The 26,146-nt window shown below is 41.2% G+C and overlaps 2 protein-coding genes across 5 annotated transcripts in view; one reads left to right on the top strand and one right to left on the bottom strand.

The window, feature by feature from the left end:
* The window catches only part of LOC117354866 (UDP-glucuronosyltransferase 3A1-like), a 48,708-nt gene extending 42,995 nt beyond the window's left edge, over positions 1–5,713 (top strand). The window contains exon 7 of the mRNA XM_033932833.1: positions 5,261–5,713. Within this exon, the coding sequence (XP_033788724.1) occupies positions 5,261–5,534 (274 nt within the window). The 3' untranslated portion in view covers positions 5,535–5,713. The remainder of the gene's footprint in view (positions 1–5,260) is intronic.
* Positions 5,714–15,986: 10,273 nt separating this feature from the next.
* Positions 15,987–26,146, bottom strand: part of LMBRD2 (LMBR1 domain containing 2) — a 132,938-nt gene continuing 122,778 nt past the window's right edge. For 2 of the 4 annotated variants that reach the window (XM_033932816.1, XM_033932821.1), the window contains exons 17-18: positions 25,156–25,285; positions 18,913–18,979 (exon numbers count right to left, since the gene is read on the bottom strand). In XM_033932816.1, the coding sequence (XP_033788707.1) occupies positions 18,913–18,979; positions 25,156–25,285 (197 nt within the window). Of the gene's footprint in view, positions 18,980–25,155; positions 25,286–26,146 lie in introns of all 4 variants that reach the window. The other 2 variants (XM_033932826.1, XM_033932813.1) reach the window with 2 other exon arrangements.

Genomic DNA, 26,146 nt, shown 5'->3' with positions numbered 1-26,146 from the left:
GCCGGCTCTGGTGGTAACAGCTCTGACGTTCATAGAAATTCACCGTGGCCATTGCTAAAAACCGCGCTGTGGTTTGTAAAAAGGGAAAGGTTAGTTTTCCTTCTTTTTACTTTACATCTTCTAAACCCAGATCACAGGAATGAAAAAAAGCATTCATATAGGCAAAATATAAAAAAGGGAATAATCTCATATTCCCAAACTACAATCAATTCAATTAATTATTCTTCCAAATTACTTTCTAACAACCAAGCAAATTACAGGAAAACAAAAACACTAAACCAGCAATTCTTGGAATTTCCAATTAGGTATGTTGATGCTGCATGCTCAGCACCAGTTCTATAACAGTATCGATGCACCAAGAAACCATCAAAGTTTCAAGTTTAATAATAATTTGTTATCCCGCCTTTTCAAATTACAAAGCGGCTATTAATAAAAGAAAAACAACAGAAAATGGGGAAATACAGACATATTAAAAATTAATTATATCAATAAAGACAAGTACAAAAGACGCACAAGACAGACAGACATGAGAGGAAAGAGGGAAGGAACTACAATAATCAAAGAAAAATAGAAAAGGAAAAAAACAAAGGGTAGGGGGGTATATTTACTAAATTATCTCTCTCACCACTTTGCGTTCCCAGGCACCAATCGAACTCGCAATGCCTATCTGTTTACTTACCCATCCTCAAAGGGATGCACCTACAAAAGATTCCTTAATAAAACTCTCTCATTCCAAGCTGGCAGATGGACAGATTGCCTGACCACCCTCATCTCAACTGCCCCATCTTACTCATACTTCAGGAAATCTCTCAAATCTTACCTCTATGATAAATTTCTCGAACCCCTCCCCTCCAAATAACTAAACCCTCCCACCTCTCCTCCCCCGATCTCTCTCGTACCGTTTCTTTCACTGTATAAATATCGCTGCTGTAGATGTACAGACTCCTGCACTGTAATTCTGCTTTGCTTTCCGCAGTATTAACACCTATGCTAAATATGTACAGTCCCTGCATTGTAATTTGCTCTCACCTGCATAGTACATTCCCTTACATTGTATCTTCGCTATATATGTACAGTCTCTTACATTGTAAACCGCTCTGAACTGTTTGTGGTATTGCGGTATACAAAAATAAAGTTATTATTATTAAAATATATCTGTCCTTAAAAAGACAATTAGACTGCAATCAAATTGCAAAAGCATCTTTAAAAAGTATTGATTATTAATGTACACTTGAACTGCCTAAATGTAGATGCAATCATTTACACCAGGTCAATGGTATGTGTAAGTAGGCATGCCTGAGTGAACCATGCAAAGCATATAATTTAAACTGTCTACAGAGCCCTTAGAAAGAAATTTTATAAAAATATGGGAGCCATTAACATCTTTTTGTCATGATTAAATGCCATTTTTCTATTAATTATACACCACTTAGTATTGGGTGGGGGGAAGGTTTCAATTGGGGGGTTTATGATCTTATAATGAATAATGGGCTTAGAGGGAGGGTGGGGGGAGGGTTGCATTTATATTTATAGGATACAATGATAAGATGTTCAAGTGGTCTAATTAATAGTGTTTATTATGAATTTTTGTACACTTGATGAAAGTTTAAAAATGAATAAAGAATTAAAAAAAAAAAAGAAATATTTCAATTTGTAGTGGCTCACAGAAGGTATATTAAGAAGTTCACCTCTAGTGTCACCAAGCACTGACAGGAAAACCTTAAATAGAATGTAGCATCAATTAACAAAACTTGTGCTACAATGTGATTGAATTGAACACAACATATTAGGAAAAATGTGTACCTTCTGGCCACAAAATGAGACACCCTTTTCCTTAAACTAAGGATTAAACACTGTAATTTATGCTGTTCAGAAACAAAAAGAGACAAATCCTATGTGAAACATTATTTTTTAAAAGTCTCAAGAAAAGCAGATAAATCAAAAATAATATTAGGCAACATCACTGCATCTAGGTATTCCTCAGGACAGACTTATGGTTGTTAGTTTTTGGGTTTTTTGGGAGGAGAGGGGGGTTGCCATCTTCCGTTGTATACCACTGTCTTAGGTAGTAGAAACATGATGGCAGATAAAGGCCAAATGGCCCATCTAGTCTACCCATCCACAGTAACCATTTTCTCTTTCTCTCTCAGAGAGATCCCATGTGCCTATCCCAGTAGAGTATGCAAGGTACCCTGTTAGTTCTCTCTAGCACACACCTTTCCCAGATTTAACCCCAGAATCCATAATAATCTAAGTAGCCAGTAGGTCTCATGTGACCATTGACCAACATCTGGTCTCCTGGCTTTCCTGCAGATCTGTCAGATAAACTTGACTACATGAGCACTAGCATTTCTGGTAGGGCTTGTAGTTATTAGAAAACATTCTGCATCTCAGACATTCCCAGCTGTCAATTCATTCTGCAAGGCAGCCTGTCAAGACAACCCAGCCTAATGGATGCCCATGTGACCACTAAAACTGCCAATATTTCATATTAACCTCTTTGTTGTACTGTATATTTTGACAGCCCAAATATTCATTGAATCATGTATGTAGGAATCCTCCAATTTAGTCACTAGCACATTTAGAGTTCCTTTTACAAAGCTGCAGTAGCAAGTTCCTCCAAGGCAAATGTGCTAAAGCCCATTCATTTCCTATGGGCTTTGTTGCATTTGCCATGAGAAAATCACTAACATTGTTTTGTAAAAGGAGCACTTAGCAACTAAGATCTTCTTTGTGCTTTTTAACAATTGGAGTTTAAATGCATACCAAAGTTTTGTTTTTTTCTTGTCAATAATTATCAAGCTATTTTGTAGCCAAATACTGATTTAAAGGCTTCTCTCTGAGGTCTTTTCTCCTTGTAAAATATTCTCATGTGGTGCATTTTTGGTCTGAGAATTTTTGTTTCCATTTGATGTGATGTAAGTATGACTCTCTTATTCTTTCTTAAATGGTCTGGAGTGGATAAGTGGCTTAATGGTTAGTACCATGGCCTGATAACCCAGGCAACTGGGTTCAGTTCCCACTGCAGATCCTTGTGACCCTGGGTCAAGACATTAAACCTCCATTGCTCCAGGTACATGACTTAGATTGAGAGTCCATTGTAGTGGTACTCATAGAAAGGCAGTATGTCAAATTCATGACCCTTTATCCCAGTGTTCTTCAGTTCAAGCCCCGTGAGCCAATGGCAGTCTGCGGAGACCTTCTGGGAGGCCTGTGCACATATCCAGAGTTCCCCCTCACTCCGCTCACCATTCTTGTTCTCAGCAGAGCTGCTCTTATTTTTCAGGCCACCGATAGCATGAGCAAAGTAAGCACGCTGCCTTCAGCAGCCCAGAAGGTTTCTCTCTGCTACTGCTTCCTGGGAGGGGTAATAGAGAGATGCTGGACTGTGGAGATGGGGAGGAAAAGGAAAGAAAGATGCCAGACCTCCAGGGAAAGGGAAGGGGAATAGAGATTCCAGACCATGGGAGGGGGAAGGAAACGAGAGAGAGATGCCAAACAAGGGATGAAAGGGAAGGAGGGAAGAAAGATACCAGACCACAGCAAAAGGGGAAGTAAAGTAGAGAGATGCTTGTTGCAAATTTCCAGGTCTCGCTGTATCTTTGTCAGGTAGAAACCATCGTTACACCACCATGCTCTGGCTTCCTTCAGGGTATGCTCTGAAGTCTGCAGTTTGACTTTGTAAATAGTGGGTTCACTGACCTGATTGGGAACAGGGCAGTCCACAATTTGAATTTTGGCAGGAAAGGCAGTTGGTCAGAAATTTGAGTTTTGTTGTAAAAGTCACACTGCAGACTTAAAAAAAAAAAAAAAATTTAAATTGAATCAGGTTGGGCAGACTGGATGGACCATTCGGGTCTTTATCTGCCGTCATCTACTATGTTACTATGTTCTCAGCACAACCTGAAGAAAGCCACAGCATGGTGGCTGAAACATCATTTTCTACCTGACAAAGACACAGCGAGACCCGGAAACCTGCAACAAGCACAATGCCAACTGTGGACACCCTGAGAGAACATCTAACCCAGCTCCATGGGGAGAACATCTTTAAACCTACCAGAGACTTTTTCCATTCTATGGATTTTCACAACAAAACTCAAATTTCTGACCGACTTTCCCGCCAAAATTTAAATTGGTGGACTGCCCTGTTCTCAATCAGGTCAGTGAACCCACTATGTACAAAGTCACACTGCAGACTTCAGAGCATATTTGAAGAAAGTCACAGCATGGTAGCTGAGATGGCGGTTTCTACCTGACGCAGAGACCTGGAAACCTGCGACAAGCAATTGCCAGCTGTAGAAACCCAGAGAGAAGAGAGATGTCAGACCACTGGATGGGGAAGGAGAGCGAGAGATGCCAGATCAGGGAAGGGAAGGGAGATATGCCAGAATAAGGTAGGGGGAGTTGGAATAGAGAGACCCCAGACCACAAAGGGGGGAGGAGGGAAGGGAATGAGGGAGAGATGCCAGACTATGGGAATGAGAGGAGAAAGATCCCAGACCAAGGGGGAGATGGTACATAGGGATGAAGATGAAGGGGAGAGAGGGAGGAGATGGTGCACAGGGAAAGGGGGAAAAGAGGCATGATTCTGGTGCTGGTTTTTTTAAGCATTGGTAGGTGCCTTGAAATTTGTTTTATAAGTTCTTTTAAACAGCATTTTGCACTTAACTTAGGCACTGGTAGGGCGCCTTTTATAAAATATGGGCCACAAAGTACTATAGAAACCTATGCTACTTTGTGTGCCTAAGTGCTTTGAAAATGAACCTCCATATGTCATAACTAAGTGGGTTCCCTCTCCTACCTCACTTACCTTACTCATTGTGACAATGGTTCTTGGCCAAGGGTCACTCACCAGGCATCTTGCAAAAATCCTGGGATCACAGGTCCTAAATATGACCACTAAGTGGCACTTGGGTGATGGATGAGATTCTGTCCCCAACCCAAATCCAACTAGAGCTGTGAACACTACCTCTATACCATGTACAACCACAGCCAGCCTTAGGAGCAGAGGCCTGGCTCCAGAAATGAACACAGGTGCTCTATTACAATTAAGTCACCAAACTGGCCTAAAGAAGTTCCTTTCAGCGATGAGAAAGAAGAAAGTTGTTATCCTTAGCCCAATTCATCAAGATCTTTTCTCGTATGGAAAATAAAGGACTAAGACATTTCCTAAACCATTCCTGTCCACTGGTTCATTCCTTAACTGTAGATTGAGAGGGGGAGGCTGTTATTTGGTGTATTTTTTTTTTCTCTTACACAGGTACAAGACAGCAGCAATGGCTCTCCGTAAAATCCGCCAGTCATATCCATTTACACCAGAGGAACAGCTCATTAGATGGGTGGAACACATCATCCTCTCAGGTGGAGGTGCCCACCTACGCCCCTATGGCTCTCAGCAGCCTTTGTATCAGCAGTATTTGCTAGATGTTGTTTTATTTCTAACTGCATCCTTTTTGCTGGTTGTTTACTGTTGTGTAAAGCTAGTGAAAATTCTTTTAAAGGTAATTTATCCAGGGAAACTTAAACAAACATGATTTCCACAAAAAAAATATTCACAGTAATTAAGAGCACAAAATGGCATCAATCTGACTTTAGACATGTTTATGTTATATGTGATAATTGTAGGGAAACAAGATTTTATGTATATGATATGGAAACTGCCTAGTTGTATGCGGTATATAAATTTTTAAATAAATAAATAATTATACAGTGACTTCATATTGTAGTTCTCTTTCTGATATACTGCCAGTCAAATTTAAGCATTTAAGCAGTTTGAGTACAGGTCAAATGAATTAGGGGTTTAGAAGAGGACAGGCACAATGGGTGACCTAGTCTACATGATATTCTCGATAATTTAGTCATTTTCTCCATCTTTTCCTTACTTAATCTTTAAAAAAAATGAAAAAAGGGGAGTGGTAAAAGATAGAACTCATGGGAAATGGTGAAGGAGTACATCTAAGTGGAAGAGGGAGTGTGTGGTACAGTGGTTAGAGCTACAGCCTTGGCACCCTGAGGTTGTGGGTTCAAATCCCACACTGCTCCCTTGTGACCCTGGGCAAGTCACTTAATGCTCATTGCTCCAGATACCTTAGATAGAGCTGGAGCGTGCTGGGACAGTTAGGGAAAAATGCTTGAGTACCTGAATAATTTGTAATCCGCATAGAGTTGTAGGATATGCGGAACATAAATTAAAAAAAAAAAAAGATCAGGACCTGGAAAGTTGGAGAGTACCCTAAACTAAAAGACAAAATTTAGTTCACTGGAAATGCCTTGAAATGATAGGTCTTAAGTGTTTGCTTGAATTTTTTAAAGGAAGTCTTAAGATTAATGTACAAAGGGAGCTGATTCCAAAGTGAGAGTACCTTAAAAAACAGGAATAGTTTATTGATTTAAGTTTTATGGCTCTATGTCATTCCTTTCTTGCTTGGGCTGAGAACTATTCAGCACCCCCTCATATGGGAAAATATATTATGGGAAAATGAAAATCTGTTGATGCTTTTAACAGTTACCTTACATCAATCTACTCAAGCATTCTAAAATTTATATACAACGCGATTCTCACCTTCCTTGTTACAACCTGCACCACAGAAAGATGATCTTTTGGGTTATGCAAAACAAATGTTATCCTTCCTAATGCAGAGGGCTTCTTGTGTCTAGTAAGATCTTAATTGCTCTTCAGTCCCTCTGGTATTCGCAACAAGAGCAGTGTGTGCGCAATGTACAATTCACAAATAATACATTTCTAGGATTTGTGGGATAATTCATTGCCCTTTCAACCAATTTATGATCAGTTAAAAATATGTCCCCTGGTACAGAAAATCACAAAAGTTTAAAAAAATTAAAGCCGATACACTGTTTAATATTATATACATTTATTTTTGTCATGCAATTGTTTAGCTTTTCCCAAATTGATGAGCGATTCAGACACAAACAGAAAATCTCAAAATCCAGATCAACCAATAAATGAAAATACTACAAAGAAACAACAGTTCACAGTATAATCAAAATAGACATTGTACATACATATGATTTTACATTAGGCAAATAAAACTAGTCCCTCAATGACTAGGACTCCCACAGCATTTAAGGTACACAGAGTTTAGAATGATAGCTATATATTCATCAATGCAAGGCCAATGGCAGACCCTGGAGACCTCTGGGGTAGCCATCATCATCATTCTGTTTCTTTGTGTGTGTTTGGGGGGGGGGGGGCTGCTTTACCTCTTCACCCAAGCTTGGGGTAGGGAATACAGCCAAACATTTGAAGGACAAGGCATTTTTCAATAGAAGAATACATTTGGAAGCATTCACCTCTTTGAGGAAACCCCAAATAAAAACGTTAAAGGCGGGTTGCAAAGAATGGATGCCATCGACACATACTGGTCAGCAGTGTCATGATCCCATATGGGAAGATATTTGGTGGCTTTCCTTCAGCTCAATTGATTCCAAAGTGGCTATATGTTGTACTAAGGATATCATGATATCAGATATTACACTTCTCACAGTAAGTCAAGTCTGACTTAACTGGTCACACTGCTTGGACAGAATGTGGTTGAGGCAATACAGTTGCATTGCTATTCGTAGGCACTGTTTACCCTTGTGCTGCTTTCACCTAGGTATCACGCAGTTGTATAAATGTAGATCACCAGGATCATCTTACTAACAGAGAATTTTAGAACATATTTTAAGATCATGAAATTGCTCCATTCCAACTTCCAAAATTCAGAGGAGCATCATGTTGTCAGCAAGAAATGTTTCTGCCTCAAATTGCAGTGAATAGCAAATAAATAGGATTTTAAAATATTGTTTCAATTTCCAGCTACAAAATCAAAACCCCCCCATAGCCATGGAATTAGTTTCCGCAGTTTCAGTTATCTGCAGTATACCATGGTCTGTTAACACTGAACAGAAATTTCAAGAAACTGCACCTGTTCCGAGTTACATGGCAAAACCTTCCAGCCTCACTGAACTCAGTACCTGACTCATCTGTCTTGATCCTCTGAACCCACACAGGCCCACTTTACTCACATCCAGTTAATAACCTCTAGCGTTCTTGCTGTCTGCTGTCATTGCTGCAGTATGTACTGAGTGTAAAGGGCACATTACTCACATCTGGTTAGCCTCTAGTGTTCTAACTATCTGCATTCATCGGCGCATCAAGCGAAAAATGTCTTATAGGGTTCGCTACTATCTGCAGTTTCGGGTGTTCACAGAAGTTCTTGGAATGTATCATCCACAGATATGGGGAGGGATTACTGTATTTCCAAAATGTGTTCTGTATAAAAATGATACAATCCATATTATCTCTTAACATTATTCAAGGGTAACAGATTTTATCTGCTGGAAAATTTGTCAGGAGAAAGGCACATTTGAATTAAAGCAGGGCTCATAAGGCATCCTCTCTCTGGAATTAAAGTATGTTTGTTTCTTGAATTGAGCCATTTCATAAGGTGGTAGACTACAAACCATACTCTCTCTAAATCTATAAAGCATGGTTTAAGGGGCTTTTTCAGAATATGATACAGCAGGGATATCACTCAGTCTTTTGAAGACAGCCATTTTGGCTATGACAATTCAGCTCAAAACAAAGCTAATGAAAAATGTAAAAATAAAATAACCAATTACTATAGAAGGCCCACTAAGCAAACTTGTTCACTTCATGGGCAAAAATACATTATAACAGCTGTAACTTTTGCATTGGCTCATGTCACTGCTTTCTGTATCCACACTAGTACTACTATAAGGATTGTTAGCAGCTCATGTCTAGGGAGTCTGTTGCTTTTACTATCTGGACGAGCTGCTGCTTATTTGGGTAATACAGACGTGCAGTATGTAAATATCTCATTGCCAAGACAGCTTACTGAAAGAAGACAGTGATCCTCAAGCCTCAGCATCATGTCAGGCCTGTTAAGCATGAGTCAAGTCTCAAAGAGGTACACTGCCAATCTTCTGCTTTAATATAAACTACAGTTTATCCTGTCTAGAAGAGCTGCATTAAAGACTCTTGAAGAATCATATTTGTTTCTTGACTCACATATTGAGTATCAGTGAACCAAAGGAACCATATAGGCGTCAGAGATTGTGAGTGCAGTAGGCAAAACACAGAAAACAGGAAATAAGACTTCAGTTAAAAAAAAAAATATCACCACTACAATCATTATTTACATAGACATATAACAGGTTTCCTTTTTAAGGAAAACTGTTAAAAGGGCCAACGATAAAACAGCAACAAAGCCAAAAGCCCTACAGTACACATGAGATGTAAAAATCTGGAACACTGAAAAATCATTGATAAATTACTCAATTCAGTTATAAAGCACAGACAGAAATTAGTAAATAAATATTTTCTCTTAGACCCGGACAATAGCAACAATCACAGTAAATAAATACTTTTCCTTCCCAATAGTGTAGACCACAGAGGTAGAGATTAGACTATTAGAACCATTACATCTTTACATTTAGTATAATAATTTGCCTAAATCATTTATAGCTTCAAAAGATGTTTAATATCAAATTATTAATGAAAAATAAGAGTTGCATTTTTTAAGCCTTCATATTACAAAAGAAGTACATAAAACCTACATCGTACAATGGAGGGGACATCCTTAAATAGCAAAACAGTCAGTATAGGCTCTCTCACAGCAATACTCAGGGTGAATAGATTTTATTAAATACTCTCTCAGTTCCAGAGATAATGCAATGATACTAAACTTTTTCTGAAACAGGATGCAGTTCTATGTTTACAGGAAAAAGTGGAAAAACAATCCACAAAATCACAAATCCTAATCCCTGGACTGGATGTGTGGTCTATGATCCTTTTAACACTGATGTAATTTCAACAAAGCCCCAAAGGAAAGAAAGGGAACTTCTGTTTGTCATGACAAAAACAATTTGGAAATTGTGTAGACCAGGGGTGCCCACACTTTATGGGCTTGCGAGCTACTTTTATAATGACTAAGTCAGAATGATCTACCAACAATAAAATTTTAAAAAAACACAAAGCACAATGAAAGGCAGAGAAAATGTTAATTATTCATATTCCGGGTTTTTTCAAAGAGGTCACGGCAGATGACTCTATGCAATGTCACCTCAGTAACAAAATACAAAAATAGACAAATACACCCCCTCCCTTTTTACTAAACCACAATAGTAGGTTTTAGCACAGGGAGTTACGCTGAATGCCTCGTGCTGCTCTCAATGCTCATAGGCTCCCTGCGCTAAAAAACGCTATTGCGGTTTAGTAAAAGGGAGCCATAGTGCAAAACACAGACAGCAGATATAAATTCTCAAAACAGACACATTTTGATCACTAAATTGAAAATAAAATCATTTTTTCTACCTTTGCTGTTTGGTGATTTCATGAGTCTCTGGTTGCACTTTCTTCTTCTGACTGTGCATCCAGTCTTTCTTCCTTTCTTTCAGTCTCCTGTATGTTTCCTCTCCTCCAGACCTCATTCTCTCCCCCAACTTTTTCTTTCTGTCTCCCTGTCTGCCCCCTTTCTTTCTTTCTCCGTGCCCTCCCCCAAGCCACTCGGTTTGCTGCCACCGCCATCGGGGAATAGCCCTCAAGCCACCGCCGTCCCAAGCTTTCCCTGCAGAAGCGTCGCGCTGACCAGCATTCCGCTCCCTGACGTCAATTCTGACTTAGGAGAGGAAGTTCCGGGCCAACAAGGCATTTCTCCTCATTCCATCCAGCCTGAGCCCCATCTCTCCTTGATCCAGCATTTCCCTTCTGTGTTTGTCAGAATTACCATTCCACCTATTTTCCAGCATCACCCTTCTTTGTGTCCATCTCACCTATATCCCTATCTCACCACTTTTTCAGAATCTTCATTTGTCTCTCTCCTTGTCTTTACCCCATGTTCACCATTTGCCCTTTCAATGTCTTTATCTCCCCCCCCCCACACACACTTTTTCAGCATTACTTCTATGTCTCTATTTCACCTCCTCTTCATGTCCCCTCTATATCTCTATCCTTATTCAGTAGGTCCTGCTTACCCTTTCTCTTCTTTGTGTCACTATCTCCATTTTCAGCTTTCCCCCCTTTTCCTTTGTTACTGCACCCGGTAGCCAGAATCTTTCCACCCTCCCTCCACTCCGGCCCAGCCCAGTATGAAATATTTCCTTTTGTTTCCCTCCCCTCTCTCTTTCTCTCTCTCTCTTCTCCTCCCTCACCCACGAGTCCTGCATCTGGCCCTCTCCTTTCTACCTGCACCTGGCAACACCCCCCCTGCTCCGCGGCTCTCTTCAGCAACTCGTCAGCAGCGGTGATCAAGACAAGCTGCCGACATCGAGGCCTTTCCTCTACGAGTCCCGCCTTTGTGGAAAAAGGAAGTTGAAACAAGCGGGACTCGCAGAGGGTAGGCCCCGACGTCAGAAGCTTGTGTCGATCGCTGCTGCTGAGTTGCCGAAGAGAGCCGCGGAGCAGGGGGTATGGCCGGAAGCAGGTAGAAGGGAGAGGGAGATAGGAAGGCTGTAGAAGCTCCGGAGCATGACACCGACCCCGGCCAGGATGATTTCTTTTTCAGGCTGCTGCTGCTGCCGCCGCTGCCACCCCCCACCCGAAATGACAAAAAACAGCCTAATGCTCGCGTCAGCGTCTTTGACGTCGGGGAGAGGAAGGCTGATAGGCCCGGTAGATCGGGACGGCAACACGAGTCTATCACGGAGCCCGGGATGGGCTCTGCGATCGACTCACGTTGCCTTCCTGAGCTACCGGTCGATCGCGATCGACGTGTTGGGCACCCCTGGTGTAGACTGTGATCTGTGAATGCAAACAATACAAGTCAGGGGGCTGATGAAAAGTTTACGTAAGAATCCTAGTAGCTTTTTATTTTTGTGCTGTAACCACACTTAATGAAATTACAAACCTTGATTATAGCCATAAATGAAAAAAAAAAAACCCAATATCTATCAGTGCACAACTAATTCTGTATGTCAGAAAATTTTACACCATTGGCAAAAAAATAATACCCTTTCAAACAACATTTTCTCACAACTGTACAATTTTGGGTATATGGAAATCTACCCCAGGTTAGGCTGTATATGGCCTTCAACTAATTTCATACTTCCTTTAAGGAAGGAAAATAATCTTCATAAAACTCACCCTCAAAGCTCCATTCTTTTCTATCCTCAACTTCCACCAGATTCAAAGATGAACTCCTAAAACTGTGTTTCTGAACTTGGGGCCAGATTCACTAAGATGATTGATCGTGTCCCGAGCAGTTTGCCCCCCCAACCTGATTCACTAACCTTCTGGCCGATCCTGTCCGCACCCAATCCGCACATGCAAATGAGGGGTAATGCATTTGGCAGCGATTCACTAAACAAACCGATTGGGCTGGACGATCCAAACGTGAGCAACTGCTGAGGACCAGATGCTCACGTCCTTGCCAACTGTCCTGCTCTCTGCTGCCCTGAAAAAAACAATTAAAAGCATCCTGCTCTCTGCTTCCTCAGTTCTCTGCCGCCCTGCTCCATTAGCCCAGTGCAGGATTCCCTCCGGCGACTGAACTCCCTGCTGCCTGCTGAGAAGCCCCCTCTGCGAGCCCAAGCTTTTAGCCCACGGTTTTAACCCACAGGCGAAAATGTTTTCTCCAGGGATCTGGGGCAAGATGTTTGAAATCAGCAGAACTCTATTGTTGCTTTGTTAAGTAATATGGTGAAGGGGGACGGGGAGAACGAGTGTTGCCGGCAACGGTCTTCTTAGGCAAAACCACAGACTACACGGCAGGGCTTCCTTGCGCGGAAAGCATGCGCAGACCATCTACAGGCAAAGAAGATGGTCTACGCATGCGTTGAGATCGCTGTTCAGCGATCCATGCAGTCAGTTGAGGCATCATTCCATTTCCTATTGCCCCTATTTGCATGCGAATCGTGAATCGAGCGGCTGGCAACCTCACAGATCGGATTGCTAATGGATTGGATCCGTGAGGTTAGTGAATCTAGCCCATAGTCCTGGAGTACTCCCCCCCCTTGCCATTGAGTACTCCCCCCCCTTGCCTTTTCACAATGAATATGCATGAAATACATTTGCATATAATCAAGGCAGTGTATTCAAATCAAGTTTATGCATATTCATTGTGGATATCCTGAAACCTGACTGGCAAGGGGGGTACGCCAGGACCGAATTGAGAAGCACTGTCCTAGAGGACAGGCCCACTCATTAGGTCCAGCAGGGATCCAAGCAACCATCCCTCCCAGTCCTACCAGCACCACCGCAAGCAGCTGAAAGTGCTGCACTCTAATAGAAAGCATATCACATTTTTCCCAAAAGTGCTGTGAACTGCTGTTTTAATAAGAAATGTGCCATATTACCATCTGTAACTATGTGCAATAAAACTACACATCTTAAATATTTAAAAAATACCCTTCTAGTTTAATTTAAGATACATTCTTATTTAAATAAGGTGCAAAGATCATATAATACAGTTTTTATTTCTAAACTAGCCTATATTTGCTTGAACTCACTAATATCACAATTGGAAATCTGGTAGAACCGTTAATCTCAGACATAAGATGCATGCCATATTTTAATATCTTCATACTTATAAAAAAAAAATAATACCACTGAAAATTTTAAAATATTTAAGCTTAGCAGATACTGCATATCTATTTCCAAATGTTACCATAGTGTGACAAACTAAATTCCTTGACCATGCAGATTTTAACCATCTTTCATGGCCATTAAATAAAAGAGACCGAGGTAGATCCTGGAGAAGAGGCCTGCCTGGTCTCAAAGTTTATGTAACAAATCTTTTCTCTTGGTCCTTTAAAAAGGTACCTCTGTCTACAAAAATGCCCCATTTATAAGGGTTAAAACAAAACCACCTTTGGTTTCAGCACTGCTGTGGGAATATTGTGTAAGTCATACAAAAAAATTAAAAGAATTATTTGTTCCTCCTCCACACTATCAACCTTATATATATATATATCTGTAATAATGCAGCTTGTCTGTCAGCTCATTTAAATCTGTTGACTGTTCTGTTGGTTATAAAAACCAAAGAAAATATTTAGAAAAAAAATACCTGTAGTGTTATCAAACATCCATTTGGAGTACAGCATTCCAAGTTCAAACAGTTTTATCATTATTATTTCTTTTCAAGTAAAAGCAGTAAGAGCTAGACACCAAAGCTTTAGAGTACTGCAGACATTTTTATAAAAACTACAGGCGTGTTTAGCTAATTTCTTGCAGATTTCTCTTGAACTGGTTTTAGGACTCAGAGACTAATGAAATATGTTTGCCACTGGGTCCAGATCTAGCTAGATGCACACCCAGGTCAAGGTAACTGTGGCTTGTATGATGACAGCCAATAGACATCTGCATCATTTTGCACAAAATGCCACGCCTAGTTCAATTTGTAAAAATATCCCATTCTTTTTCTTTAACATTAAAAGCATTAGCTCACGGTTGAGGCTAAGCTCTTTAGTTGCGCATAAACGCCCATCTTCACTTTGCAGCGCTGCTAAAACACAAGTCTGTGTACTCCACAATGTATTTAGCCAAAAGAATGTAAACTATGAAGAGATGGCAGGTTAAACAAGGTAAAAATATTTGGGGATATAGTTACTAACACGTTAAATAAGTGCTATTTTACCACACATCCCATTTTATTCAGTGAGATCTAGTTATTAGTAACTGGGGTTAACAATAAAATAGCAGATTAGTAATTATGCCCCCTAAGTTATTTCTGATAGCATAAAAATATTTGATCTACAGAGTTAATAAACAGGCAGTAGTGATAAAATCCAGCATATTGTTAACATGTATTCTTTTGTTAAACACATTTCACAAAAAAATATGAACTTCCAAGTATTGCATTTTATACTAACTAGTATGGGACTAAAATGACAAAGACATAAAATAATAATAATGATAATATAGGGCTCCTTTTACGAAGGCGCGTTAGGGCCTTAACGCGTGGAATAGCGTGTGCTAAAATGCCGTGCGTGCTAGCTGCTACCGCTTCCTCTTGAAAAGGCAGTAGTTTTTTGGCTAGCGCACACTAATCCAGTGCATGCGCTAAAAACGTAGCGCACCTTCGTAAAAGGAGCCCATAGTTACATTGACTTGGTATGAAGAATTCATCCACCTTACCCAAAGCTAAACATGCAGAGAATCGAGATTAAGTAGCACAGTAGTATGAGCAGGAGCTTGAAAGCAGAAAAGATTCAAGAAGGAATAGAAAAAAGTGCTGCGAGGATGAATAAGTTATACAATGAATTGGTAGGATGAAATACTAGAAAGTAATACATGATCCAACATGCCATGCAAACTTCAGGAGCTTCTGAAGATTTCTATCCATGCAATTAGCAATATGCATTTAAAACCCTAGCCCTCACTGAATCCATAGGACAAATCAGCCTGTGTCTCCCTAAGAAAAGTATCTACACTTATACTTCAAATACATGGATGTGTGTTACTTTTCCTATTACTGGTCATATGCTAATAATCCTGCAATTTGAAATCAAACAAGTTGATCTAATTTATTGTCTAAAATGGACTCTGTGTCATTCCAGAAAGCACTGCTTTCACACATGAAGATAATGTAAGGAGGACATGAAATCACTAACTATATCACTAGTTCAGGGGCCCTTTTTGCTAAAGCTGAGCACGTGTTAATGGAATTAGTATACCTATGTGCTTCTTAGCATTTAGCACACACTAATTCTATTAACATATGCTAAGCTTTAGTAAAAGGGACCCTCAGGACCAGATTCTGTATAGGACACCCGTCAGCTTCTGAGACCGGGCATCCTATACAGAATCGCGCCTAAGCTAGACTAAAATGAATCCAATTCTCTAACCGACATCCATGTTATAGACGCCGGTCAGAGAATCATGTTGCCGCTGAGGTTAGCAGCAACCCATCCCCACTCCCCATGAAGACTACTGGCAGAAGGGATTCCCAATCCTCCTGCCAGAACCCCCCCTCCCCGAATGATCGTGGCAGGGGGGATACCCAATCCCTCCTGCTGGAACCCCCCATCTGGACCCCTGCAACCCCACTACAACCCCCCCCCCCCCGACCTTAAGTGCTTGGGCCAATAAGGCCCCTCCCAGGTGCATCCCACAAATCAAGGGGAAGGGGCAGTCTCGCCATTCTGACAGAGGCGGGCCTGCCGGATGGAGGACCCGGCTGGTCAGACAACAATAAAGGTTAGAGGGGGGGGGTCTATAGAGGGGGGTGGGGGTTCTGGCAGGAGGGATTGGGAATCCCCCCTGCCAGCGATCTACGGAGGGGAGTGGGGGGTTTCCGCAGGAGGGATTGTGCATCCCTCCTGCCGCGTTTGTTAGGGAGGGGGGTTGCTGGGCAGGAGGGACTGGGCATCCCTCCTGCCACGATCATTTGGGGAGGGGGGAAACGGTCGGCCGCTAAACTTAATGCGGTAGGGAGATAAACATTTTGCTATCCTACATTGTACACATCTCCTGCTGGCCTAGGGAGACACGTACAGCCGCCTAGGTCCGCCTAAGGCTTCTTCCGGGCCAACCCACACCCGTGCCTAGCCTTAGGTGAGCTTAGGAGGGCTTGCGCACCTCCCTAGTCTCCCAGAGGCGCCTCCAATATAGGCGACCTGTCTCAGGAGGTTTTTTAAAAAAAACATGCATCCTGATTGGCTGGTTAGACAGCAGTAGGACGCCTACCACCGCCTACAATAGGGATGCCATTTACAGAATCCGGGCCTCAGTGTCCAAATAGCCAAAGATGATCAAAAAAACAAAAATATATTTTAATCACTAGTCTTTCTCAACAAAGGCCATATAACCAGTGTTTCAGAGGCACTATGTCAGAAATCCAAAGCGAGCATAAAGTCAGTTTGACTAACAGCTTTTCTTTATAAGTGGCCAAATAACCACTAAGCTTGGGATGAATTACTGCCATTTCAGCCATTACCCTAATTCTATAAAAAGTGCTAAAAATTGCACATACAAATTTGGGCACATTCCCAATTTAATTTGATGAACCAATTAGCACCGATAGGAATCTTAAGCAATTATTGGCATTAATTAGAATTAATTAAAATGTATGCCTGTATTTTTAGGTATGGGAAATATGAGTGGTTCATAAAAGGAGGTGTGATCATGGGTTGATCATTGGCATTCCTCCAATTTTTGCGCACAATTGTAGAATATGGGGGGGAGGGGGGATCCATATCTAATTTAGGCGTGGGGATTTGTACCATGTTTCAGTTAGTATAAATGGCCATGCCTAAAGTTAAATGCAATAGCACTTGGCACTGGGAATTCTATAAACAGCACCCAACTTTTAGCACTATTTTTTTCCATGCCATTTATAGAATTCAGTCCCATATGTGTAATGTTTTTTTTTTTATCACTACTAGCTGCAGTTACAAAATTGTTTATACATGTATTTGAAGCAAAACCAAAACTTTTACTATTTTATAAATATTTCCCTATGAAAACCCATTTACTGTGCTGCCAGCAGGCCTAGTAGCTAAAATGAAAAAAAGTTCTTATTATGAGAGACTGCATAACATTATTTGCAATTTTTTTTCATGTCAGTTGAATATTTTTATCCTAAAGTTTTGATAATGGATATATATAAAGCATTACCATAGGCTAAGCACCTTAATTATTAGTATAAATATTTAATATTCTACAGTACGAGTATCTTCCACTCATTTGCTCAGGTAAAAAGAAATAACATGATTTATAAAACATTTTGGGTTGAACCTTTGGCTTTATAAACATGCACTTATGTTATGGAGTTTGTGTTTCTTATCATTGAATTATGCCACTTTACATTTCTTGGTATAGGCTCATGTAAATAAAGCATGATAGCTCTTACTTGCAATGACGCTGACTTCAAAAGCACTTCTGTGAGAACCATTTGGTTCTACTTTGTACTGAGCAGTCAGTACACAGACATAGGCATACTGCAACCATGAGCAGAGCGGAGTGGAGCACAATGGATTAACAAAATGCTTTCTGTGAAATAAAAGTTATTGTAGAATAAGATCATGACAAACTTCATGTGCAAAGAGGTATGTTTATAACTTGATTTTTCTAAAATGAAATCACTTTTCCCCCAGACATCACTAAGAATTGTAACTTCTAAATCCTTCTTAAAAGCTGCTGTCTTTACAAAATGCCTTCGGTTAAAAACACTCTGGTTGATCTGGACATGTTAACATTCCTTTCCTAGGACTGGCAGGAGACTTCCAATTCAGGCCAGTCAGGTAATGAAAATAGGATCTAGAAGGACTTATCCTAGGAGGAGGTGGAGCTACCAGTCCAGGTTAACTGTGGGGATATACTGTAAATAGCCAGTTCTGTCAGGTAGACAGAAGTCTGGAGAAAAGGTAGGAACCAGTTTTTAACAAACCCCAAATCATATGGAATCATTTGGATCATTTAAGAATACAAACCAATGCAGACAGAAACCATATGCTGTCAGGGTGTTCTGTAGACACTATGCCTGGCCAGTTCAAGATTTTTATACTTGTACAGAAAAAACACTTGCAAAATCTGGATAAGGCCATATACATTTCATGTACTAAGTACCAATGATCAGTTTGACAACAGTTATATTTGTGCAATTTACTAAGAAAGGGCATGATTTTAAATAATTGTTATGCTGGTTTTCAATGACTGTGGTAGGAACTGAAGTCCATCCTGAACCTTGTACATATCTATTACTTAAAAATATTTCTGCAGTGTTTTATCCTCGTGCTTTCTGCTACCCTGATGTCTTAAAGCCAAAACACCGAGATGCCAATGATACAAGGTCATAGCTTAAACCAGAGCTCACTCAGCAGTGGCTGACTTGTATGACTGGATTTTTTTTTTCAGTTTTACAATCAGTTATCTTTTTTATCAGTCCATGTTTTAAATACTGTACAGCACAGGTGGTGAGCAGCAAACTTCTGCTTTAACTCTTCCAGGATTCAGACATCATCGAATATTCTGCTTTGAGAATGAGACATAGACAAATATCTCCCTCCTGGTTGATACCTGTGTATGAGAGACAGGAAAATTATATCATTTATTCTTCCACTCAAGGCCAGTAAAACCAGATTGCAGACTCATGCTGCTCATATCTAGGCAGCTTTGGGTTGTAAATCAAAATACAAAGGTGGGGGGGGACCAAGAAACACATGAAACAACCCCCCTAAAAAAAATTTCTTACATGTGACATGTTTGTAGTAGTTATACTAAACTTAGTTCAGCCAGCCATTTGCAAACTGACCTGCAGAACAACCATTATAATATTTATTTATTTAAAAAATTTCTATACCATTTACAACTAAACGGTTAACAAGGTATACAAACATAATCTTAAAACATCATAAAATAGACATACAAATGATCCTAAAACTCATAGCTAAAAAATGCTAGCAAAGCTTTACATAAAAGCAAACCTTAAAAGAGATAAACATATCTAATATATAGAACTTGATTTTGCAGAGACCAGCTTGTCTGTCTCCATTTGGAAGGTTGATAGAGACAGTGCAAGGAAATAGACAGTAGAAAAGCCTCCCTCTTCCTTCCATTTGTCGAGGACAAATGTTCTCAAAAAACATTCACAGAAAATGCCCAAAGCCTATTGAACAGCAATTAATTTTATAGCCAATGTTGAATTAAACAGTATACTGCCACTTCTTCAATAAACTCCCAACCCAACAGTAAACCCGTATACACTTCCCCCTCCCTATTTGTGGTTTTGATGTTCGCGGTTTCGATTATCCGCGTTTTTCCCTCAGCCCCCCCCCCCCCCCGAGAATCACTTGTTGGCATCAAAAAAATAACGGCCCCAGGACTTGGAGGGAGGCGATCAGAGGTGGCTGGGGGGGGGGGGAAGGAGGGCGATCGGAGCATGGACCTTACCTGGTGGTCTAGCAGTGAGGCGGGAACTCCTGCCCCATGCAGAGCCATGCTGCGAGTTCCCGTGGTCTCACGAGACTACAACAGGGATTTCCTGTTGTAGTCTCATGAGACCACGGGAACTCAGCACGGCATGGTGCAGGAGTGTAGGGACTCAGCACGGGAACTCAGTAGCTCTTCTCCTATCCTTTAATGGAAGAAGCAACCATCTCATCATATACACAAGGAATAGCCGGATATGCTTATCCATTCTTGCTCTAACTTAGATCATTTTCATGCATGTTTTCCGATTCCACGTGCAATTTTTCCTTAAGTTCCTTATTTCCATTCATTTTACTCTGTCGATATGTTCTACCTCTGCTTATGCCCTATGCTATTAATATGTTTTAATGAGTATTGTATAGCCATTCTAAATAACATACTATGCCAAAGTAAATATCTACTGTACCTGAATGTAACTCACCTTGACAAAAAGGCATGAGGTAACTGCTTAATATGAACTGTTTGAATATTTTGATTGCTGTTAACTGCCTATTGCCTTTGTCAGTTTTATTCTTGCTCTTGCTGTACACTGCCTTGGGTGAATTTCTTAAAAAATGTGGTAAATAAATACTAATAATAAACTTTGGTGATAAGCACCATACTGTATATTCTCCCCACCCACTCACAATAAAATTTTCTTTTTTTTTTTTCCATATCTTTATTCATTTTTATATCTCACAACAAGTGAACAATAATACAACAATTGATTCATACAAATCATCTGAAAATCTTTTCTATTATCATTGTAAATACATAAAATTTAAGTCCCTCCCCCACTCTCCCCTTCCGCCAATAATATAATTCAAGCATATTATATATATATTATAATCAAAGATACTGAAAAGCCAGTAAAATAACAATATACCCCCCTTTCCATTCTTATAACATACTATTTGTGCAAAAAAGGTGTCTAATCATCACAATATGCTGCCAATGGCCCCCAAATCTTTTTGTATGGCAATTATTCTTTCCATTATATATATATGGCACAGTGAATTCCACCAGAAGGTGTAATTAAGTCTGGTGTAATCCTTCCAATTGCTGGTGATATGCTGAATGGCAACTCCTGTCATTATTAATAAAAGTTTGTTATTATTTGCTGAAATTTGACTTCTTATTCTCATAGATGTTTCAAATAAAATTGTGTCATACGATAGACAATAAACAATTAATTTGAGACTAAATTGAATTCCAAAAGACCATGATGCAAGGGCAGAAAAATATTAAATGATCAAGAGTCCCTGCTTCCAGATTACAGTGCCAACATCTATTAGACATGGAGCTATCTAACTTTTGTAACCTAACTGGGGTCCAAAATGTTCTATGTAACAAAAAGAACCAAGTTTGTCTCATAGATGCAGACATTGTACATCTCATTCTCCAAGACCTCAGATAATATAAAATACACTAATCTATGTATTCATGTGACTAATCTAGACAGGGAAATTTATACCAGCTTGAGAGCAAGCAGATGAAAATGTACACTAGTATTTTAGAAAGACATATTAGTCTTATAGCCCGTTACATTAACAGGTGCTAGAATATATGTATGTGTCTGTCTTTATTTTTTTTTCTCTCTCCTTAGCCACTTTCTGTATTGCTGTCTTTCTTTCTTTTTTTTTTTCCTTGGCTGTCAACCACCACCTCTTGCCTGCTCCCCCTGTCCATTCTCCCTTCCTTTTACCTCCCCTGTGTCCTCCACCACCCCATCACTGCTCACCTTATCCAGCAGCAGCCCTTCTCCCTTTGTTTTACCTCCCCCCTGTCCATCATCACCTCCTTCCTGCTCCCCCTGTCCTGCAGTAGGCCTTCCTTCATTTTTCTGCCCCCCTTGTCCATCAGCACCTCTTCCCCTGTCCATCAACCCCTTTTTCCTGCTCCCCCTGCCCAGCAGTACGCCTCCATTCCTTTTTCTGCCCCTCCATTTCCCTGTGCTGCAGCATTTCCCTCCCACCCCACTTCCCTGTGCAGCATTTTCCTCCCCCCCATACCTTCCTCCTTACCTCCATGCCCTACCATTCTCTCCCCCTCTGCTCCCTTTCCTCCTTCAACTTCATCGGGCAGCAGCAGCTGTTGCCGGCTTCAGGTCTTCCTCTCTGGCGGGTCCTGTCTTAATGAAAACATGAAGTAGGCAGGACCCGCCAGAGAGGAAGGCCTGAAGCCGGCAACAGCAGTGAATTTTAAACGCTGCTGCTGCCTGAAGAAGCCAGGCCTTAACCACAAAGCTGGGGTGGTGGGGGTTTGAAAAGCCATCGGCCGTGAAGTATGCCGCCTGCATACTTCACGGCCGACAGCTTTTCAGGACTTTAAAAACTTGCCTGTTTTATTTTTAAATGCCATCCGGGCTCGGCCGCCGTGGCCTGCAGCCGCCGACAGCTGCCGCGGCCGACATCCGCCTCGGGCTGCCGACAGCTGCCGCGGCCGACATCCGCCTCGGGGGGGAGGGAGAGAGAGAGCTTCGCGTGCATTCGCACTCCTACCTGCAGTGCCCTACAGCGCACGGAAAACAGAGCACGCAGATGGAGTGCGCATGCGTGGCTAGCGTTTTATTATATTAGATAATTACCTATCAATAACCATTCATACGAAGTTAGGACACAACAACTACTGTTCTAACTTTATCCAAGTAACTGCTCAGAAAGCAGCAAAAATTGCCATAATCTGGATGCTAGTGCTGAATATCTGGTTTAATTTTCACTGCCGTGGCATTGTTTACTAAAAACTGCTAATAGTGGTGACTGAATATCAGCCCAGTAATATTTTTTTCCTATTCTGCAGCGTCCTCACTTTCTCCTCAACCTTTTCCCTCTGGTTCCTCTTGTTCTTCAACAGACCAGAAGGAAGCTTAATGGGGCCTCTCTGCTTGGGACAAAATGTACCACTAGAAGGTGGTTGGTGTGGCTATGTTTCTATACAGTTTCCAGATGGTGACAGGTCAAAAATGAAGCGTACCACAGCAGGCTTTTATTTGATCTATCATTTCCTTGATCTTATTTCTCATGTAGAAAAGGACATCTGACTAAGTGTCATTTTGTGTAGCAGAGACTCTCAATACAGTTTCAAAAACAGATCAATCTAACCAAAATTTCCCAGAATATTTACCCTTTGTAAACATGAGGCAATTATACCCCCCAAATTACAAGAAAAAATATGCACTGAAAAAAATCTGAATTATTCCAAATTATGCAAATGTAAATACATTAATTTCTTAAACAAATAGATTAAATCAGTGTTTCTCAACCTTTTCAAGCCAAGTACCCCCTAAGCCTAATAAATACCAACCGAATACCCCATCCAAACTCTGCCCCTGACTCCACCCCCATAATAATACTAGTTGTAATGCAATTTATTCCATCCATTTTTCATATACACACAATATAAGCTTATTAATACATAATGGTAACCACAAAATTAAAAAAAACACAAAGCACACTGTACGCACAGAAAATGTTAATTATCATTTATATTTGGGGTTTTTTCAAAGATGTCAAGGCAGACGACTTTAAAATATGCAATGTCACCTAGAAAAAGAGACAAATATAGTGCAAAATATAGACAGCAGATACAAATTCTCAAAACTGACACATTTTGATCACTAATTTGAAAATAAAATCATTTTTCCTACCTTTGTTGTCTGGTGATTTCATGAGTCTCTGGTTGCACTTCCTTCTGACTGTGCATCCAATATTTATTTATTTCTGCCTCCTGCATGCTTCCTCTCCTCCAGACCTCATTCCATTCCCCACCCCAACCAACATCTCTCTCTGTCCCTCCATGAGTCCAACTTTTCTTCTTCTCTCAACCCCCAGATCAATTTTCACCACTGCCCATTTCTCCTTCTATCACCCCCTAAGAACATAAGAATAGCCTAACTGGGTCAGGACAATGGTCAAGCCTAGTAGCCCATTCTCATGGTGGCCAATCCAGGTCACTAGTACCTGGCCACAACCCAAGGAGTAGCAATATTCCATGCTACCAAAACAGGGCAAGCAGTGGCTTCCCCCGAGCACCTTGCCACATCTCTTCCTCCATCACTATGCCCAACATTCCTCCCCCTTGTATCCCTTTCAATCTATTCCTCTGCTCCCTCTCCACCACTATATCCAAAAATTCTCCCTCTTATCCTTCTATTCCCCATGCATCTCTACCTCACTGCTCTCTGTGCCCAATTTTCCTCTTCCTTTCCCCATGTGCACCATCTCTTTCCCTCTCACTCACACATTCAGGCCCAACAATTGTCCCTTTCTATTCCCGCCCTCGCTCCTTCCTATGTCCCAATTTAGTGTCCCGTTCCTCCCTCACTCCTTCCTATGTCCCAAGTTAGTGCCCCCTTCCTCCCTCCCTCGCTCCCTTCCTATGTCCAAAGTTAATGCCCCCCTTCCTCCCTCCCTCCTATGTCCTGAGTTCGTGCCCCTTCCTCCTCACTGCCTTCCAGCCTTTGTCCCACCCCCTTCCTCCCTCCCCCAAAGCTGACCCATGCCGAAGCCTGCTTGCCAAGCCGACCCGCCACCGATTCCTCCTCTCTGACGTAAGAATTGACGTCAGGGGGAAGGCTTGTGGGCTTGCCCTTTCCTCAAGTTGCAGCAGAAGTGGGGATAATTAAATGGAGCGGGCAGGCGGTGGTGGGTGGCAGGGAGGAATCGGCGGTCAGCCCGTGTACTCCCTAGGGTACGCGTACCGCAGGTTGAGAAACTCTGTATTAAATTATGATTTGAATTTATAAGAATATATTCCTGGAATTAGATGCATCAGGCCAGTTACTGACTGTGAAACTACATGTGTAAATTAGCTGAGTGCTTTATCTTAGATGGAGAAACAGATGCAGCATGTTTGTGAGTGTGTAAATGCATGAGTAGTGAAGGATTGATTGCAATATGTTTTAAGTGTGCCCCCAGTGACTTCTAGGTGCAATATGTAAGGAATAAGAGACTAGATGGGGTGTGTGAGGATGCTCTCTCCGCTGGCTTTGTCTTTTTTTTTTTTTGCAAGAAACTTCATCAGGTAGGTCATATCGATGCTACATTGTGCTTTCAAAAAGTATATCATCAGGAATATTAACACAATATACAAAGTAGGGAAAGAAAACACAAGATCTAAACATCAATATTTTTTGTGGTTCACTAGTACCCCTTCATGGCAAAAGTATTTCAACACAGTGGAAACAAGGAACCCATTTACAATACTTCTTTTAAAATGACATTTATGGGTGCCTGCTACAATAATATTCACAATAGTAAAGTTTAATGGGAAAATACGCCTCTCACCTTCCTGACTCCGATTCTAAAGGATCATCAGTAAATGTGTCTGCATTAAAATCTAGAGGCTCTGCATCCTGAAGTAGTTCAATCCTGTCTATTTCAGTCCTGTTGTTTGTCCTAGTATACTTTGATGTAGCTGCAACACATATAGAAAAATGACATCATGGCCTCACAAAGAGAAAAAATAAAGATGATTCTTCTTGCTTGGGTCAGTCCAAAGACAGTGAATTACTCAGAATAGGTAGGAATGACAGCCTGAGCCCAGCACCAACAAGTCAGGTGGGCTAGGGCAGGGGTGGGCAACTCCAGTCCTCGAGGGCCGGAATCCAGTCAGGTTTTCAAGATTTCCCCAATGAATATGCGTTGAAAGCAGTGCATGCATAAGAACATAAGAACATAAGAAATGCCTCTGCTGGGTCAGACCCGAGGTCCATCGTGCCCAGCAGTCCGCTCACGCGGCGGCCCAACAGGTCCAGGACCTGTGCAGTAATCTTCTATCTATACCCCTCTATCCCCATTTCCAGTAGGAATTTGTCCAATCCTTTCTTGAACCCCAGTACCGTACTCTGCCTTATAACGTCCTCTGGAAGCGCATTCCAGGTGTCCACCACACGTTGGGTAAAGAAGAACTTCCTAGCATTTGTTTTGAATCTGTCCCCTTTCAACTTTTCCGAATGCCCTCTTGTTCTCTTATTTTTCGAAAGTTTGAAGAATCTGTCCCTCTCTACTCTCTCTATGCCCTTCATGATCTTGTAAGTCTCTATCATATCCCCTCTAAGTCTCCTCTTCTCCAGGGAAAAGAGACCCAGCTTCTCCAATCTCTCAGAATATGACAGGTTTTCCATACCTATTATCAGACGTGTTGCTCTCCTTTGAACCCTCTCGACTAACGCCATATCCTTCTTAAGATACGGCGACCAATATTGGACGCAGTACTCCAAATGCGGGCGCACCATCGCCCGATACAACGGCAGGATAACTTTTTTCGTTCTGGCTG

The sequence above is a fragment of the Geotrypetes seraphini genome, chromosome 1, assembly GCF_902459505.1.
Source record: "Geotrypetes seraphini chromosome 1, aGeoSer1.1, whole genome shotgun sequence".
In the NCBI taxonomy this organism is placed as follows: Eukaryota; Metazoa; Chordata; class Amphibia; order Gymnophiona; family Dermophiidae; genus Geotrypetes; species Geotrypetes seraphini.
The sequence above is the reverse complement of the archived record's forward strand: the minus strand, read 5'-3'. Positions and strand labels throughout refer to the sequence as shown.